Source organism: Sceloporus undulatus, chromosome 7 (assembly GCF_019175285.1).
Source record: "Sceloporus undulatus isolate JIND9_A2432 ecotype Alabama chromosome 7, SceUnd_v1.1, whole genome shotgun sequence".
In the NCBI taxonomy this organism is placed as follows: Eukaryota; Metazoa; Chordata; class Lepidosauria; order Squamata; family Phrynosomatidae; genus Sceloporus; species Sceloporus undulatus.
Genome location: NC_056528.1, coordinates 28084741 through 28103319, shown reverse-complemented (window position 1 = coordinate 28103319; position 18579 = coordinate 28084741). Strand labels below are relative to the sequence as shown.

Here is an 18579-nt window from a genome sequence, read left to right as displayed (position 1 = left end):
TATTATTATTATTATTATTATTATTATGCACTTATTTATTTGTTTGTTTATTATATTTATTTATACCCCGTCCTTCTCCCAGGATTGGGAGTCGGGGCGGTTTACCACTTTAAAAACCAAAGCCATTAAAAAGATACCAATATGTACGTTAAATACAAATCCATCAAAATAATACAAACATTGATAGAAACTGGGATAAATAAATACATTAAAATAATATTAAAGTACAATAAATATTTTAAAAAAGAAGATAAAAATGTCTAAAGTAAATTAAAAACATTATAATAGCATTTCAATGTGTTTATTTGTCTGTCTATGTATATGGCCAGCTTCTGTCCTAATCAATACAGTATATCCAGCTCAAAGGCCTTCTGGGAAATGTAGTCCTTGGAGTCCCCGCCCACTCCTCCGCGGCCACTTCTCATTGGCCGACGCGCATGGAAGGGGGCGGGGCGGTGAGTGGCCCCTCCTCTTTCCCGTCCTCTTTGGAACTACGCCTCCCAGGCAACCCTGCGCGCGCGCCTGCCTGGCTGCCTAGCTGGGCGCTCGCCTCTCTATTCGCGACGCGTCTCTTTCAGGTCCGCCGCTCCTCCTCCGGGCCTCCCGTTCTACGCGAGCCCCCGGCTTCGCTCGCGGCCTAGCTCCGGATTCTGGCTCTGGGCTAACCATGGCGAGGCCGTCGGTGCCCAGCTCTCAGAAGGCGCTGCTGCTGGAGCTGAAGGGGCTTCAAGAGGAGCCCGTGGAGGGCTTCCGAGTCAGCCTGGTGGACGAAGGGGACCTCTACAACTGGGAGGTGGCCATCTTCGGGCCCCCAAACACTCACTACGAAGGCGGATACTTCAAGGTGAGAGGCAAGGGGGAGGTCCCTTTGCATCCACACTGGAGAGATAACCCGGTTTGGCCTCTGGCCCCACAACAAACTCCAACTCCCAGAATTCCATAGCAAAGAGCCACAAAAAGAGCTAAAGCGGGGCCAAACCGGGTTATTTCTCAATTTTATCGATTAATATTACTTATTTCCTTCCTCCAACCCTTCCACCATCTTTAATTATTGAGGCCTTAAACTGTCAGCTCTGATGCTAAGCAGGGCCAGCCCTGGATGGTCCTTGGATGGGAGACCGACCATAAAAGGCAACATCAGCGAGGGAGACCGAGTCGGTTATTCAGGGAAAGCCAGTCAGGAAAGATCCGTCTTGACCGCCTTTTCGATGCCGCCAAGGTTGGTAATATGTCGGATCCATAGGAACCAGATCCATAGGCGCCATCTGATCCTGGATACTGAGCAGGGTCGGCCCCGGTTAGTACTTGGATGGGAGGCCGCCAAGGAACAGCTGGTTCTGTAGGTTGCATTTCAGAAGAAGGAACTGACCAAAGCACCTCTCTGAGTCTTCCTTGCCTAAGAAAACCCTATGAAATTCATGGGGTTGCCCTAAGTCTTGGAAGGACGCACATATATATGTGTATATAGACATACAGACAGATACCTTAAAGCGGTGGTTCCCCAAACTGTGCCTTTTTAAGTGGTTTTGGACTTCAGCTCCCAGAATCCCAGACTATTGGCCAACATGGCTGAGGCTTCTGGGAGTTGAAGTCCAAGATCTCTTAAAGGGCACCGTTTGGGGACCACTGCCTTAAAGGCACCAGGTCCTGCCTGGCCTTGGAAAGTGAGCAGGTTCAGCCCTGGTTAGCCCTTGGATGGGAGACTACCAACCAATACCAGATGCTGTAGGTAAGATTTCAGAGGAAAGAGTTGGCCAAACCACATCTCTTGAGTCTACAAAGACCCTACAAAGGCGTCTGGTGTGTAAAACCGGAGCTGGAATACACACTTTGTGTGCACCGCTGGAGCTGGGGTACCAATTCAGAAATAGGAGTGTGTTGTGCAAGTGAGATCTCCATTCGGAACTAGAGTACACATTCTTTGTGTATAAGGGAGGTTGGTGTATACATTTGGGACACAAATACACATTCTTCTTGTACACAATAGCTGGGACGTCTGAGTTACTTACTGTCGACATTTAGGTGTACAAGGGGATAAATCTGAAGCTAGAATACAAATGTATCTGGAGCTAGAATATAAACACAGATTTAGAGTACAGTACGTGTTCTTTGTTTCAGCCGGTGTGGAAATCCAAGGCTAAAGCACACATTCTTTGTAACCAAGACTCGCTGGTAGTCTAAATTTGAGTTACTGCATATATTTTGGGTATACATGAAGAGCTGGTGTGTACATTTGGGGCTAGAATACACAGCCTTTGTGTTATCACTGGGGCTAGTGTGTGCCTTCTTTGTCTGCAATTGAAACTGCTTTGTGAATGTGCTAGAAAGCCTAGAATACAGGTTCTTTGTATCCAAGGAAAGCTGGTGTATACCTTTTCCGCTGCAGTATACACTGTAAATATAGAAATATAGAACCTCACTTATCAGCTAAACTGCATTTTGAAGGAATTGTATACATTCTAAAACGAGACATACGTACTAAGTTTACACACCAGTGTACACTTCTAAGAAGCGTTCCTGTTAAATTAGGGTAGTTCTTTGAGTTAGGGACTATGACTCTGGAGACCAGGGTTTGATTCCTCATTCGGACATGAAACCCACTGGGTGACATTGGGAAAGTCACACTCTCTCAGCCTCAGGGGAAGGCAATGGCAAACATCCTCTGAAGAAATGTTGCCCAGAAAACCCAAAGATAGGTTGGCCTTAGGGTTGCCATAAGTCGGAAATGACCTGGAGCTACACAACAACAACAACAGAGCTGTTAGATAACAACTCTATTGGCCATGTTGATATGGAGTGATGTCTATTATAGACGAACAAATCTCTTTCTATATATGTGTGTGTGTACATATATATATATATATATGCATATGTGTGTGTGTATACACAAACATATATACACAAATCTGTACATATGTGTATTATAGACAACCAAATCACTGGATTGGGAGAGACATTTCTAGGCAAGGCATTGAAAACGTATCCTTGAGGCTAGTGTATAAATTTTAAACGCTGTGTGTGTATGAATCACATGCCTACTTCCAAATACATATCTAAAGCAAGCGTATAAATCCTAAACTAGATTAATGGATGAGAAGGAATCAGGACAAGGCTAAGATTTGGAAGGGGAGCGATGAAAGAGCGAGACAAGATCCTGAAGTGCAAAGATAGATCACTGAATGCTAAAGTTAGGACTGTCCATTCTATTATATTTCCCGTTTCTATATTTGATTGTGAGAACTAGACAGGAAGGAAATCAACTAGTTTGAGATTTGGCGCTGGGGAAGAGTTTTGTAAACTGCAACAAAGACAAACAAATCGGACCTAGACAAAAATCAAGCCTAAACTCTCCTTAGAAGCCAAGATGACTCAGTTGAGGATGTCATACTTTGGCCATATCATGAGAAGGCATGATGTATTAGAAAAGACAATGAAGCTTGTGAAGTCAGTATCATTATCATTATTATTATCTCACTTTCCTCCCAAAATTGGGACCCAAAGTTGCTTAAAGTCTAAAAAACCCTATGAACACCGTATGGATAGATGGATTTCCAAGCTGGACAGACTCCATCAAGGAAGCCATGGCAATCTGCGAGACCTGAGTAAAGGATAGGATCAAGGAGCTCTCTCCTTCATAGGGCCTCTGTAAGTTGTTGACTTGAGGGCAGTTAACACAACAAAACTAGTGTGCAAATTATGAATTCTAGGAAGCGACAGTTTTACAGATGTTTCTACATTGTCAATACAGAAGCATAGGTAAGTAAACATATACAAGCACCACTTTGAGGGATTGTGTGATATAGTAAACTATGCAGAAGCTTATTAATTAATAACACCGATAATGATGATGTCAAAGCTAGCGTATACACACTAAACAAAAATGCTTGTGTCGCAGAAAGAAAAACAGAGCAATGTGGTCGTGTGTATCTACTCCACATTGGTGTCCACTGAGTTAAATGGGATTTACTTCTCAATAGTGACTGTGCGGCTCCTGTGTCAGTGAGATGGTGGATCTGGCTTTTAGTCCGAAGCTTACAGGAGCTATCCAAGGTGCTGAACTAATATTCACATGAGTTCTTCAGATATTAAATACATACATACATACATATCTGATATATTAGCTTGGAGAAGAGAAGACTGGGAGGGGATATAATAACTATCTTTCAATATCTGAAGGGATGTCACTGGAAAATAGAGTGAGTTTAACTTCTGTTGCTCCAGAGACTAGAATATGAACCAATAGATTCAAATTATAAGAACAGAGATTCTGCTTTGAGAAGAATTTCTTGCTTGCAAGAACTGTTTAAGAGTGGAATAAACTTATCTCAAAGAGCGGTGTTCTCTCCATCTTTGGAGATCTTTAAATCGAGGGGGTTTTTTTGGGGGGGGACTCAGTTTTTTAGAAGAAACAAACCTGTGTTTGTGTTTAAACCATGGTTTTTAAACCATTTTATTTGCATTAATATATAGGGCTGCACCAATATATGACTGAATCAGAAAAATTAAGTAGCAAAACGCAGTTCAAATGTTACTGCCACTAGTTTAAATAGTACTGTATTTGCTCTATTGCTCTATTAAAGTAACTTAAGTTAATTGTAGGATTTGTTTCTGAATGGCATTTCCTGCACTGTAAAATGAAGTGATTAAAAAGAAGCATCTAGGCACCGGATACCGGTCTGACAATGCACCACTTCCAATAAACTGTTAAAGTTAACATGTTGAAATGCATACAGTCATGGTTGTTCCAGTAAGAGGGTTGGAAAACAGCAATGACAGCCAGACTAAAAAAGAAAGAAAGAGGAATCTTTCTTTTAATGAGTGGTTATTTTTAAGTCATTTGGTTTAATCCAAGGGTTAAACCATGATTTAAACGAAACCTGGCTTAAGGAGAAGTTGGTTGGCCATCTTTCAGGAGTGCTGCTGTTGTGTATTCCTGCATGGCAGGAGGTCGGACCTTATGGCCTTTGTGGTCCCTTCCAAATCCATAATCCTGTGGTTCTTCGGTGTTTCTGGTTTGCAGCATGGCAGGGGGTTGGATGGGTTATACAGTCCTTTTCCGTCATTCCTTGGCCCGCTGTGCCTTCAAAGGAGTGTACACAAAGAGCAATAAAAAGGTGATTAAATAGAACATGGGAACATTAAACAACAGAGTTGAAAACAGCCGAGGAACAGAACGGACAGCAGCAAAATGAACAGGGAAGCTTCAACAAAAGACCCAAGTCAAAAGGGCATCCATATTGACAGAGTGTTGGGATCAATAAATTATAGCGTTGTTGTTGTTGCTGTGTGCCTTCGACTTATTTCTGACTTATGGCAACTCTATCGGGAGGGTTTCTTGGCAAGTTTCTTCAGAGCGGGGTTGCCATTGCCTTCCTCTGAGGCTGAGAGAGCGTGACTTGCCCAAGGTGGAGTTTCATGGCCAAGGCAGGATTCGAACCGGAGTCACAGTCTCAAACTACACCAATAAGCACCATTAATTGTTTAGTTACTTTTTATAGGTTTAGAAATCGCCTTTGAAACATTTCCCAAAACAGGATGATCAATTTAAGATGATACTTGCATTCGATGTACAGAATACGCACCATTATAAAAGTGATGAAATTGAATATGTTCGTGTGTAAATATGATGAAGAAGAAGTGTAAAGCTGTACCAAAATGGGAAGCCAATATTAAACAGAGAAATATTAAGGGGTGCTGCTTTATAAGAGAGGTAGCGAGGTGGAATGGGTTGAGCGTTAGACTACAACTCCAGGGAACAGGGTTCGAATCCCTGCTCGGCCATGGAAACCCACTGGGTGACCATGGGCAAGTCGCACTCTCTCAGCCTCAGGGGATGGCAAAAGCAAACCCCCTCTGAGCAAACCATGCCAAGAAAACCCCATAATAATTTGGCTTTAGGGTCACCGTAAATGTTGTGTAGGCCCACAATAACAACAGCTAGCCTACACCACACATAAAAACAAACCAGGCCCTTGGAAACAGCAAAGGTGACATCTGAGCAGACCTGTGTCGGCTGGGACTGTGAGTGTGTCAGCACCGCAATAAACAGAAGCTAAAATGTCAGTGTTTACACTTCTTGCTGGGTTTGACCTCAGCGGACCAACCCCAGTTCCAAGTAGTTCAGTTTCTAATAATAGATCTTAGGTTGAGTACCAAGTTACTTGTGAGTAAATAAGGTGGGAAAACGTTCTTTAACATCTCTGGGTTTCTTTTCTTCCATGGTGACTTTCATTATCTCAACAATAGGCCCTTCCCTGTTACACTACTAGGCCCAGCCTCACAGATATTTGAATCCACCTTTCCTTGCTCTGACCTCATTGCCAGTGGCTACAGTCGCCAGGGATAATGGGAGTTTCAGTCCCAACCCATTTTTATAACACCCAGCTAGAATAATAATCCATGTCCTCCTTCTTTTCAGTCTAAATCAGGACAGGGAACATATGGCCCTCTGAATGTTGGGCTGCAACTCCCATCAGTCCTAGTCAGCATAGCAGGTGGCGAGGGATGATGGGACTTTCAGTCTGATAATGTTGTTGCATTGGGCAAGTTGCATTCTCGCAGCCTCAGAGGATGGCATTGGCAAACCGCCTTTGAAGAAACCTGCCAGGAAAACCGTGTGATGGGTTTGCCTTGGGGTTGCCATAAGTCGGAAAACAACTTGAAGACGCATAACAACAATTCCTAAATAAGTGTGTATACAATTGCAGCTAAAGTCTCCTGTCTCCTTAGTCGCAAATGTCATATCATCATAGTTTAAGGTTTAGAAGACATATGTTGCTGCTGTTGTTGGGGTTCGATTCCCAGGTCAGCCATGAAACTCACTGGGTAACGTTGGGCAAGTCACATGCTCTCAGCCTCAGAGGATGGCAATGGCAAACCCCCTCTGAAGAAATCTTACCAGGAAAGCCCCGTGATAGGTTTGCCTTGGGGTCGCCATAAGTCAAAAATGACTTGAAGGCACACAGCAACAACAACAAAGCTATCCCAAAGTTTTCTTGGGGACAGAAATTGCTCTTTTTCTGAGGCTGGAAGTGTGACTTTCCCAAGGTCTCCTAGCAAGCTAAGTAGGGATTCGAACCCTGGTCTCCCAGAGTCCAACACTGAAACCACTACACCAGGCTGGCTCTCTAAAAGGGAAGCAGAAAGCTCTAATTTCCCACACTGTGCCATATGGAGAGGGAAAGGTGTGCAAGGTACGTCCTTATGGCATTCAGCTTTGCAGTTCATTTAGACCTGGCCTTTGTTTCGCTGCCAGTCTGGGGGCTGCTGAGAAACTAGGTGGAGGTTTGTTTATTTGGGTAAATGGGTCATAGAGAGTCAGAGGCTGTAAACCAACGGAGGCCCGGGTTGGGAAAGCCTGTTTTGCAACCCGTGGCTTCCGGCTTCCTCATCGTGACGAAAACAGTGGAGGCCTGGACTGTCTGAGTCAGCTTGGAGCTGGTTTGCCTCCATCTGAGGCCTGGTGGCTCTTTTCCTTGGCTCAGTGTCTTGTAAAACCTATGGCCCCAAGGCATGCCACTGTATAAGGAGTGTAACTCCTTCCCTTGGTTGGTCATGCTGAGAATAGGTTGGTTTTTTTAGTGTCCCAAACAAACTATCAGAGTTGCAAAACAGCCCTGTAAGGTAGGACACTCACATTTATCCTTACATTGCCGGTGGGTGTGTAGAAGCTAAAGCCAGTTAGTGATTTGGGGCCTGATAGGATACGGGACTCTTTTAAAAGCAGCCCTTCCTAGTCTGGCATCCTCCAGATGGTTTGGATGATAGCTCCCAGCATTCCCAGCCATTGGTTGTGGTGGTTGAGACTGGTGGGAGTTGAAATCCAGAATCAAATTGGGGGGAAACTGACTTAGAACTTCCCAGTTCTCACTTTGGTTCAGACCAGAGCTGGGCAAAGTGTGCCCTGTGGGCCATATATGACCCTGTAGGGCCATTTTTATGGTCTCCAGGAACCCCCAGAGGTAAAAATAATAGAGAGAGAGAGAGCTTGCCAAATGATCTTTAAATTCAGGTCATTTCTATATCTGCAGCTGCCGCCATCTCCAAACCCAAGAGAGTTCAAAAGAAATATATATCTGTAAAAAGGACCCAGAATGTCTCTTAGGACCCTTCTGACCATAGTATCTGCAGAGCGCTCCTCCAGCACTGCATCTCAAATGAGCTGATTTTCCTCCTCTCAGCTTTATTCCCTTTCTAGTTTTTGCACACTGATATGTAGAAATCCAAACTGAATTGATTGATCCTGAATTATTCTGGCTTTGGTATTTAATGATATATCTTTACAACTGGGTAGAAAGCTTGTTCCCTTTTTTCCCCCCCATAGTTGTTTGTTACTGTTGTTGTGCACCTTCAAGTTGTTTCCAGCATCCCTAAGACTATTGTGGGATTTCCTTCGCAAGTTTCTTCAAAGGGGGTTTGCCATTGCCATCCTCTGAGTCTGAGAGAGTGTGACCTGCCCACGGTGGGAGTACAGGGCCAAACTAGGATTCGGATCTTGGTCTCCGGAGTCCAGCGCTGAAACCACACTGGCTCTCTTGCATAGTTGTACCTTGGTATGATGCTCTTGTCACTTAGTTTGCCAGGTTTAGGTATGTTTTGCCATCAAAACTGGAGGTTTTCCTCTGGCCAAGGGACAAAAGTGGTATAGCCTTTATCAGAAAAGAGTTGTTCCTCTGTGACAACAAAGGTTGACTTTTAGTCAGCCATCCCATTCTGTTTGTCCGTGGAGCGGTTTTAAAATTGTTCTGGAACTGGCAGGTTGCTCAGTAGTTACAAAGCTTTCTGGAAACAGTTGGTTCCCAAAGAGAGAGCTGGGTTATAACATGAAAAGGAAAGGTTGAGGGGGGAAATATATACCTTTTCCAAGGTTTTTGTTTGTTTGTTTGTTTGTTTTTGCTTTTGGAAACAACCACGCTGCAGAGAAGCCTCATCAAAGTTGGGGACTGCCTTATGCCATATCTAGTTGCATATCGTCTGCACTGACCAGCAATAGGGTTTCAGCCAAGAGACTTTCCCAGTCCCACTCGGAGACACAGATTTAAGGTCTGCATGTGAAGCAGGAGCTTTACCGTTGTCCTATAAATCTTTTCCCACTCTAGAATTGTTGCCTGTGCTTGTGAAGAACTCTGAAGGCTGATTCATCCTGGACTTGTTGTCGTCATGTGCCTTCAAGTCATTTTCCAATTTATGGCAACCCTAAGGCCATCCAGTCTCCAATTTATGGCAACCCTAAGGCCATCCAAACCTTCAAAGAAAGGGACTCCATTGCACTCCAAGGCAGCATCTTCCATTGTCAAACAGATCTTACCATCCAGAGGTTCTTCTGGAATCTCTTTACCTGTCACTTGAATCCATTGCTCTGGGTCCTATTCTCAGGAGCAGCAGAGAATAAGCTTGCTCCATCCTCTATAGGGCGACCTTCCAGATATTTAAACAGGGCTTTCATAGGAATGTTAACAACTGCTCGACTCTGCCAAGGGGGCAATTCCTCCATGTTGTTCTTGTGTGCCTTCAAGTCATTTCCAACTTATGGGGACCCTAAGGCAAACGTGTCTTAAGGTTTTCTTGGCAAGATTTGTTCAAAGGAGGTTTGCCATTGCCTTTCCCCAGGACTGAGTGACCTGCATAAGGTCACCCAGTGGGTTTCATGGCTGACCTGGGAATTGAACCCTGGTCTCCAGAGTGGCAGTCCATCCTTCAAACCACTATGCCATACTATTGTTGTTGTGTACTTTCAAGCCATTTCTAACTTATGGCAACCCTAAGGCAGACCTATGATAGGGTTCTCTTGGCAAGATTTGTTCAGAGGTTTGTAAATTCCTCCCTCTGGCTATTATCCTTTCTTGAAGACCATGGGCACTGTCCTACCAGCCTTGTGTTTTTTCTATTTAGAATGGAGGGCACCATTTTGTCTTTTACCAATGCGTCGACCTTGAGCCAAGCCCTCTGCCTTGGGCATTGCAAGATGGTGTGTGTGTTTGTGCGCCTTCAAGTCGTTTCCAACTTATGGCTACCCTATCATGGGGTTTTCTTGGCAAGACTTGTTCAGAGGGGGTTTCCCATTGCCATCCTCTAAGGCTGAGAGAGTGTGACTTGCTCAAGATCACCTAGTGGGCTTGCATGGCCGAGCTGGGATTGGAACCCTGGAATCCAGAGTTGTAGTCCAAGGCTCAAACCGCTACACAATGCTGGCTCCTAATGCAAGATGGACTCCGCCACAATGCCAGCAGAATTGCTTTCTGAAGCGCCGTCAAATAGAAGATTTAATTAGTTGGTTTCTCAGCTAGAGGCTTGATAGCCTTCCTAATCTTTACATCTGGCCACGATCCTTCTAGCTCTGATCCCTTTTTAGTTTTAATGAGCCAGCCCACACATTCCTTGGTTGCTCCTGTCTTCGTGGCTTCAAAACAACCCATCCGAGTGTCAACTCTCTTTCTCGCTTTTCATTAAGGCATGGCTGGGTTGCCCGGAGTTATTTGCCGGGACAACTTTGCGTTAGCTGTTGACAAGCCAGGCAGATTGCAGTCCACACGGATTAAGGTTAAACCTGGGCGGTGATCGAAACTTAAAACAGTTCAGGAGGAAGTCATGCAGGGTGGATCTGTGTTGTCGTTCTGCCTCACATGATTCATCATTTTGTGTACCCGATATAAACCAGGTTGTGGTGGGGTTTTGGGGGTTGTGAGTATATAGGTTGAGGCTGGCAATGGAAGAAAGCATTGACTGCTGGGACTATGGTAGTAGTTCTCATGGGTTGAGACGCTATGATGCCACTGAATGTTTTCAAGCATGGTGGGTGACCATTCAAGCTACTCTGAGGCTGCCTCTGCACTGCCAGTTTGACACCCTTTAACTGCCAAGTCACAATGCTGTGGAATCGTAGCTTTGGGAAACGTTTAGTCTTTTCTGGCAGAGAAGCTCTGGTGCCACAGCAAACTACAATTCCCGGAATTCCATAGCACGAAACCATGGTTGTCAAACTGCCATCTCTTTTTTCCTCCATTGAAGTCCTGGCAACATCCGCAGTGCCCTTCCCTACTTTTCTCTTCACAACAACCTTCTGGAGTAGCACAGTCCGAAGGAAAGCTTTTCACAATTGCAATTTTAGGATTGTGTTTCTGGCAGTGTAACTGTGAAACTATGCCAGCCTAGCATCATGTACCTGGGAGTAAGCCCCAATTGGGGTTTCTATATAAGAGTGCATTAAAATAAACCACGGTGTTTCGTCGGCTATGGCTGAAGCCTAACTGGTTTTATTAATTGCTGTCATTGCATCCTCCCATTTCTGTGATGATTTCAAGGCTCCCCTACTTCCTCCCTGTTGTTGTGTGCCTTCAAGTGATTTCCAACTTACAGTGAACCTTTTGGAGTTTTCTTGGCAAGTTTCTTCAAAGGGGGGGTTGCCATTGCCATCTTCTGTGCCTGAGAGAGTGACTTGCCCATTGAGTTTCTGTGGCTGAGCAGGGATTCGAACCCTGCTTTCCAGAGTCATAGTCCAACTCTCAAACCACTGCACCACCCTTTATCCCCACAACAACATCCCTGTGAAGTAGATGAGGCTCAGGGGACAAAACAGTGACTGGCCCAAAATCACTTGATGGCTTTTACTGGCTTGTTACAGGAAGAGAGATTCTACCTAAACATTAGGAGGAACTTCCTGACGGTGAGAGCTGTTTGACAGTGGAAGACGCTGCCTTGGAGTGTGGTAGCGTCTCCTCCTTTGGAGGTTTTTAAACAGAGGCTGGATGGCCATCTGCTGGGGGTGCTTTGATTGGGTATTCCTGCATGGCAGATTGGAGTTGGACTGGATGACCCTTGGGATCCTTTCCAACTCTGTGAGTGGGGACTTGGCTCACCTGAGATCCAGCCAAACACTCTTAACCACGAGGCCAATTTACATCTCCTGCAAACCCATGTGGTTTGCCCTGTTGTTGTTCAGAAAAACCTCCTGACCCTTGTCCAGGCATGCAGACAAAGCGGTCCAGCCAGCTTGATCAGGGATAGGAAAAAAGCCTTTAGATAGATTTTCAGAAATAGCTTACTCCACTTCTTGGTGGGCTGGGAGAACAGGTCCCAGTGACTCACCTGACCTTAAAAGTACCTCTGCAGCCGGACAAGCAAAGTGTGCCCTATGTTTAGGCCTCGGGCAGACGCCAGCCTGACCTCCTAACCTGATGCCACAAGACAAGGAGGGAAGGAATGGCCCGCAGCCTGTGTGAAGAAGTCCTTCCGCTGATCTATCTCACCACTCCCACCATTCAGCTTCCATGGATAACTGCCATTGAGTTCCAGGACTATATTTGTTGTTATTTGTAGTCAGAGTCAACTTAGGACAACCGTATGAATGAGACAGAGCTGGTATGGTGTAGTAGTTTGAGTGCTGGACTAGGACACTGTAAGACCAGGGTTCGAATTGCTGATCGGCCACGGAAACCCACTGGATAGCACTCTCTCGGCCTCAGAGAAAAGCAAGAGCAGACCTCTTCTGTACGAATTCTGCCATGAAAAATTATGATAGGGTGTTTTGCATCATTGGGGAGCTTTTGGACCCAAAAAAAACCCCACACAAAATTGTACCCTTAAAATAAATCGAGGTTTGCCAGAGGTGATGGGGACTTTTGGTTACTCCGCTGTAGGATGATTCCTGTCCCACCCTACCTGTTGTTAATGTGTTTTCTCCTTTCTCTGTTTCCATACAGGCTCGTCTCAGGTTCCCCATTGACTACCCTTACTCACCGCCTGCCTTTAGGTTCCTGACCAAAATGTGGCACCCAAACATATACGAAGTAAGTTGTCCAATAACCATGAGGATAAGGAAAGGCTAAAAGCTTTGACATTTTGTTGTGCTTCTTGTTAATCTTGACTAGAGAACTGTTCCATCCATTGTGTTGACTCACCATTATTGAATGGGTTTCCTCTAGTGGGGATGAATCAAGAGGATTCCAGCTATTATTAGATATACAGTTGGCCCTCCATATTTGTGGCTTTGACTTTTGCGGACTTGATTATTTGCGGTTTTGATTAATACGTTCTCTCTAGGTATCTCTAGGTCCTCCAGCGTAATTCTGCCAGAAGTTAACCATAGAGTTGTGCTGGAGAACTTAGAAGTTCCTGGAAAAAACACTTCTCTTGGCATTTGTAGGTCCTCCAGCATGATTCTGTGATCAGCTTCTGGCAGGTGTAGACCTGCACTGGAGGACCTGGAGATTCCTAGAGAGGTCTTCTCTCAGGTAAAAGGAATAGCGTTTTTTTTTTTATTTTCGATTTTTCCATGGTTTCTCTTTCAGACAGGAGACGTTTGCATTTCCATTCTACATCCTCCGGTGGATGACCCACAGAGCGGAGAACTACCTTCAGAGAGGTGGAATCCCACCCAAAATGTCAGGTATGAGATCTTCCCTTACCTCCTCTCCCTGCACTCAGAGGATATGAAGAGGATGACTTTGGACTGTTTGTTTAGAAAAATATCCTTTAAATTAGCCCCCAGGAGAACATGGAGGGCCATATACACCCTCACGTTCCTCAATAATCCCCCCTCAAATTGCTCCCATTTGGGGGATTGGGACATTTTAGCCTCCCTATTTCCTCTTTATAAAGGAAAGTTTGCCTCTTCTAGGCTTAAAATAGTCCAGGAGGGAGAGCCAAAGATTGTGAAACTCCATTTGGGGTGGAGGGAAAAGGGGTTTGACCCCTGAGCCCACAAAAACAGTCCTGGTGCTGCATGTGATTCATGGGCCACACTTTGCCCACTCTTGGTTTAAAATGTGGAGAAGCTGTTAAGTGAGATCGAAGCATAGGATCAGGGACAGAAATAACACTGCATCCATCTGGTGCTGGGATTATTTGCACACGGTTTCCTGCGTGTGTCCTTGGTATTTCCCTGGTGTTTCCCTACGCTTCCACTTACTCGATGGCAGCTCCTGGTAGATACATTGGAGCTCATGGAGTTGAAAGGTGGTTTGAACAAAGGAACCAGAAAAGCATAGCCTCCAAAGGCCTGCTTTATATTATTATTATTATTATTATTATTATTATTATTATTATTATTATTATGTGTTTCCCCAAGACTCAAGGTGGGGTACAACATAGATTAAAATACAATATATAACTAAATTCATGAAACCATTTAAATCGGGGATTCCCGAACTTTGGTCCTTCAGGTTTTTGGGCTTGGACTCCCAGAAGCCCCAGCCAGCTTAGCCAACAGTTAGAAATTCTGAAGTCCAAAACATCTGAAGGACCAAAGTTTGGGAATCACTGGTTTAAACGCATAAACATAGGATTAAGACAAGCAGGATGTTCTTTCCAATTTAGGCCTTTAAAAAAACAGGAAGTGATTTCTGTTCACTTCCTGTTTATAAAAGTCCTTTCCTGGCCTAAAATGAGAAGCAGACCCAGCTCCAGATGTTTCTTTTGCCAGGGAAGGTCATTCAACTCCAGGTCTCCTGGCTAGAAAGGATGCCCATCTCCAGTTCTCATTCCCAACCGGGAAGGACACCTAAGCCCCAGGCTGCGTCCACACTGCAGAAATAATCTAATTTGCCACCACTTGAACTGCCCTGGCTCTGCTCTAGTGCCACAGCAAACTACACTTCCCAGAATTCCATACCATTGAGTTAAAGTGGTGTCAAACCAGATTATTTCTGCAGCTACCCTAAACTCAAGTTGCAATAGATGTGGTCCAACTGATGTTCTGATGGCTCCTCTTGGTGATTCTTCTTTCCAGAACAATTCTCCTCAGCGTGATCTCGCTACTCAACGAACCAAACACGTTCTCTCCGGCTAACGTAGATGCTTCTGTCATGTACCGGAAGTGGAAGGAAAGTAAAGGGAAGGATCAAGAATACACAGACATCATCAGGTTGGTGAGGGAGCCAAGCAGTCACTGGACACAGGGATCTCTTCACAGTTCAGCACCCCTTAAGAACTATACCACATATGCTGAGTTTAGAAAGATGGCGATGTTGTTGTTAAGTGCCTTCAAGTCATTTCCGACTTATCACAACCCTAAAGCGATCCTGTCATGTGGTTTTCTTGGCAAGGTTTGTTCAGAGGAGGTTTGCCATTGCCATCCCCTGAGGCCAAGAACATGCGACTTCCCGATACTCTTATCATTGTTGACATGTCAGCTGGAGATTTCATGGAGTCAGGAAACCCAAACTCGGTACACTTCATTGTACTGGATTAGAGATGCATTGTTTGCTGAATTATGGACAAACTCATGTCCCTGTGATTGTGAATTGTTGTGGTGGTTGTTCATTGCCTTCAGGGTGGCTTCAACATACAACTACCCTACAAAGGAGAGACCTCCAAGACACCCTTGACTGTATGTGATACTAACAACTTAGGTCCAAAACACACTGCAAAAATAATCCAGTTTGAGACCACTTTAACTTCCCTGGCTCAATCTTAGGGAATTCAGGGGACTGTGGTTTTGTGAGGCATTTAGCCTTCCCTATGAGAGAGCTCTGGTGCTATAATAAACTACAATTCCCAGGATTCCCTTGCAGTGAGGCCGGGCAGTTAAAGAAGTTTCAAGGTGGATTATTTCTGCAGAAATTTAGTTAGAAGTTTTGTAATCGGCTGGTAGCAAATGTCCCTTTAAAAATACATGAGTTGTAGTTTCTATGGGGAGAAAGGGGATCCATTCTGCTGGCAATTGGATCCCAAGTGAATTCGGTGTCCATCAGGTTAGGAAAGGCCAGGAGAGGTTATTTAGTTAAGTAGTTAAGTTTAGTTATGTAGTTAAGTAGCCGGAAAGGAAAGGAAAGGCAAACCACCTTAGGGTCGCCTTAAGTCTGATGAAACACGTTGAAGGCACACAATAAAGCTGTTATAGAAGCATGAGGGTTTTTGTGATAGCTTTTAATAAAAGGTACAAATTACAAACATAGTACAGTAGAAATGGGTCTTGTAGCACCTTTGAACTGAAGGAAAGAAGTTGATAGCATGAGCTTTCTTAGACTTGAAACCTCCAAACATGCATCTGTGAAGAAATAGACTTAAGTCTACGAAAGCGCATGCCGCCAACTTTTTTCAGTTAGTCTCAGAGGTAATACTGAAATTTTCCGGTCTAACATAGTACAGTGCAAAGATGAACTGTAAAAGCAAGCGACGGAAACACTCTTTGTCCATTACAGTTGCAAGAAAGTTGTATATAATCTGCTCAAAGGTATGGGAAAAGGTGTGGAAAAGGGAGATGGTACACTAACCAAATGCATTTCTTCAAATCTAACCCCTGAGACGCAGGGGGATGATGAAAGTCTTTTGTGTCAAGATTTGTAAAACAAATCAAAGTGAACTGCGTTTCCACAAATGGATCCGATTTGGAGCCGTTTGGACAGACCCCTGTTCTTAAAGCTCAGGGCAGCCCTGGCTTCTTCAATGGTGTCACTCCCTCTGTAACGCTGTCTTCCTCTTTTCTTACTGCCAATTATATAATGGTATTAGAGAGCAATATCTAGCTCCCATCCTCAGAAATTTGAGGGAAAGAGATGATGAAAGCAAGCTGTCTCTGCTATTGCAAGGAGACGATCCTTTTGTAACTCTTAGGGTTGCCTCGTTTGCAGTGAAAGCAGTTATTTAACGGAAGCAAGAAGTAGAAAAGGGCCCCGGATAGACTGCTGTGCAAATTACAAGAGGGTTGTAATCAGATTCAAATATTCCACATTGTATAGAGATTTTTATTATTATTATTCCTAATGTAAGTTTTAACTGTGTATGTTTTTAGAATCATAGAGTTGGAAGAGACCGCGAGGGCCATCCAGTCCAACCCCATTCTGCCATGCAGGAAATCTTTATTCTTTTTTTTTTTAATCATTGTAATGTGTTTATTTTTATTTGAAATGGTCTGGGGACTTATTCAATGAAGCTGTATCACTTCTTTTCCTGCTGCCCTCAGTTTTACCCTTACCCTTTCCTATCGCCCTCCAGGAAGCAGGTCCTGGGCACCAAGGCCGATGCCGAGCGGGACGGAGTCAAGGTCCCCACGACGCTGGCGGAGTACTGCGTCAAGACCAAGACCCCGGCGCCGGACGAAGGCTCCGACCTTTTCTACGATGACTACTACGAGGACGACGAGATGGACGACGAGGTGGACAGCTGCTACGGCGACGAGGACGATTCCGGCAACGAGGAGTCTTGACGGGGGACCCCCTTCCTCACTCCTTCCGCCCTCTCCCTCTTTTTCTCCCCCTCTGCCCCCTCTCCCTTCCGCCGCTGCCTCCTCCTGCTGCTCCCGATAGTAGCAATAAACTATCTGACTCTTTTACTTGAACCCAGGATGGATCCGGCTGAGACTTTGGAACCCCTGTTTGGCCCTGAGACAAAACAAAACACAAAAAAAGAGAGAACTCTACCTCAAAAGGGGGACTTGGTTTCTGCTTGGAGTAGCTGGGAAAGGGGTGGGGGGGTGGGAGGTACGCTATTTCGTTTTTTTAAAAGGTGGGGTGATAGATCGACAATTTGGCTTCGCGCGCTCCGTAGTTTGGCTTTTGTTTTTAGGAGGGGAAATAGCAGGGCATCTCGGGAGGGCAAGGGGAGCAGCTCGGGTGAATCCGCCGCACCGTTATTTCCCAGCGGTTCGATTCTCGATAGCATTAAGGCGACGGCAGACAGGAGACCGCCGGTCCGTCGAGGAACCAGACGCAGCGTCGGCTGTGAGGTTTTTGAGTGCGTTTGCTTTCTTCTTTTTTCTTTTTAACAAATATTCATTAGACCACAATACTTTTTACTGAGAGTCGCCTCAATGCGGAGCGAAGAAGGTAAGGGGTTCGCAAGCATGTTCACCGTACTATTCACTGGACTCTACAGAACCACTCCTGGGGATTGCGATGGTGGTGGTGGGTCGTCCTCCTTAGGTCCGGAGTTCAAATTCCCCTTGTAGTCACTGGCAGGGGGGCAAACCTGCTTTGCTCACCATCCTTCCACATTTCTGTCCCCACAACGGAGAGGTTGCATTCCTAATTTCTCTGGGGCAAAGCGGGGGGAAAGTATTTGCACCTCAGCTCTCTGTGTGCGTGTGCTTTTTAAACCGGGGAGCGGGAACCTATTAGAAAGAAGTGGAGAGATCATCGGCAGAAAATGGTGACTTTTGTGGAATCGGTAGAGGAAAGGTGGGCTTTTTTTAAAGTAAACAAGAGATTTGTTTGGGGTCTTTTTCCTTTGTGGTTTTGTTCTGTGTTCGGGAGGGGGGTTTGGAGGTTTATTTTTCTCCCTCCTGGTTTTGAATATTTAATAAAAGGACTTTGAAAGGAAGCGCCGTTTGGGATGGCAGCATTGGTAACAATACGTCGAGCGTAAGGGGAACCAGGGTGTGCAAAAGTTACCTTTTGGGGACTACAGTTGGAGGATTTTGTACTCCAAAAAACAACTTTTCCAACATGGGAGGAAAGGGTTGGGTTGGATCGGGGTGGGCAGAGTGCAGCTATATGGCCCCATGGACCCCACTTTGCTGCCATGTGAAACTCGTCCACTAATGCTCCCCAGCTCTTTAATTAAAAAAAAGTCTACTAGCTTTTCAGATGATTTTGGCCTGGACACCATGTAAAAAATCTCAGATGCATGAAAACACACAAATAT

General features: G+C 44.9%; 1 protein-coding gene across 1 annotated transcript; it reads left to right on the top strand.

Moving 5' to 3' along the window:
* Window positions 1-583: 583 nt before the first annotated feature.
* CDC34 (cell division cycle 34, ubiqiutin conjugating enzyme) lies at window positions 584-18255 on the top strand. Its single transcript, XM_042479821.1, has 5 exons — window positions 584-844; window positions 12699-12785; window positions 13287-13384; window positions 14726-14860; window positions 16933-18255. The coding sequence occupies exons 1-5, from the start codon at window positions 668-670 to the stop codon at window positions 17141-17143; spliced, it is 708 nt and encodes a 235-aa protein (XP_042335755.1). The 5' UTR covers window positions 584-667; the 3' UTR covers window positions 17144-18255.
* The last annotated feature ends 324 nt before the right edge of the window (window positions 18256-18579 follow it).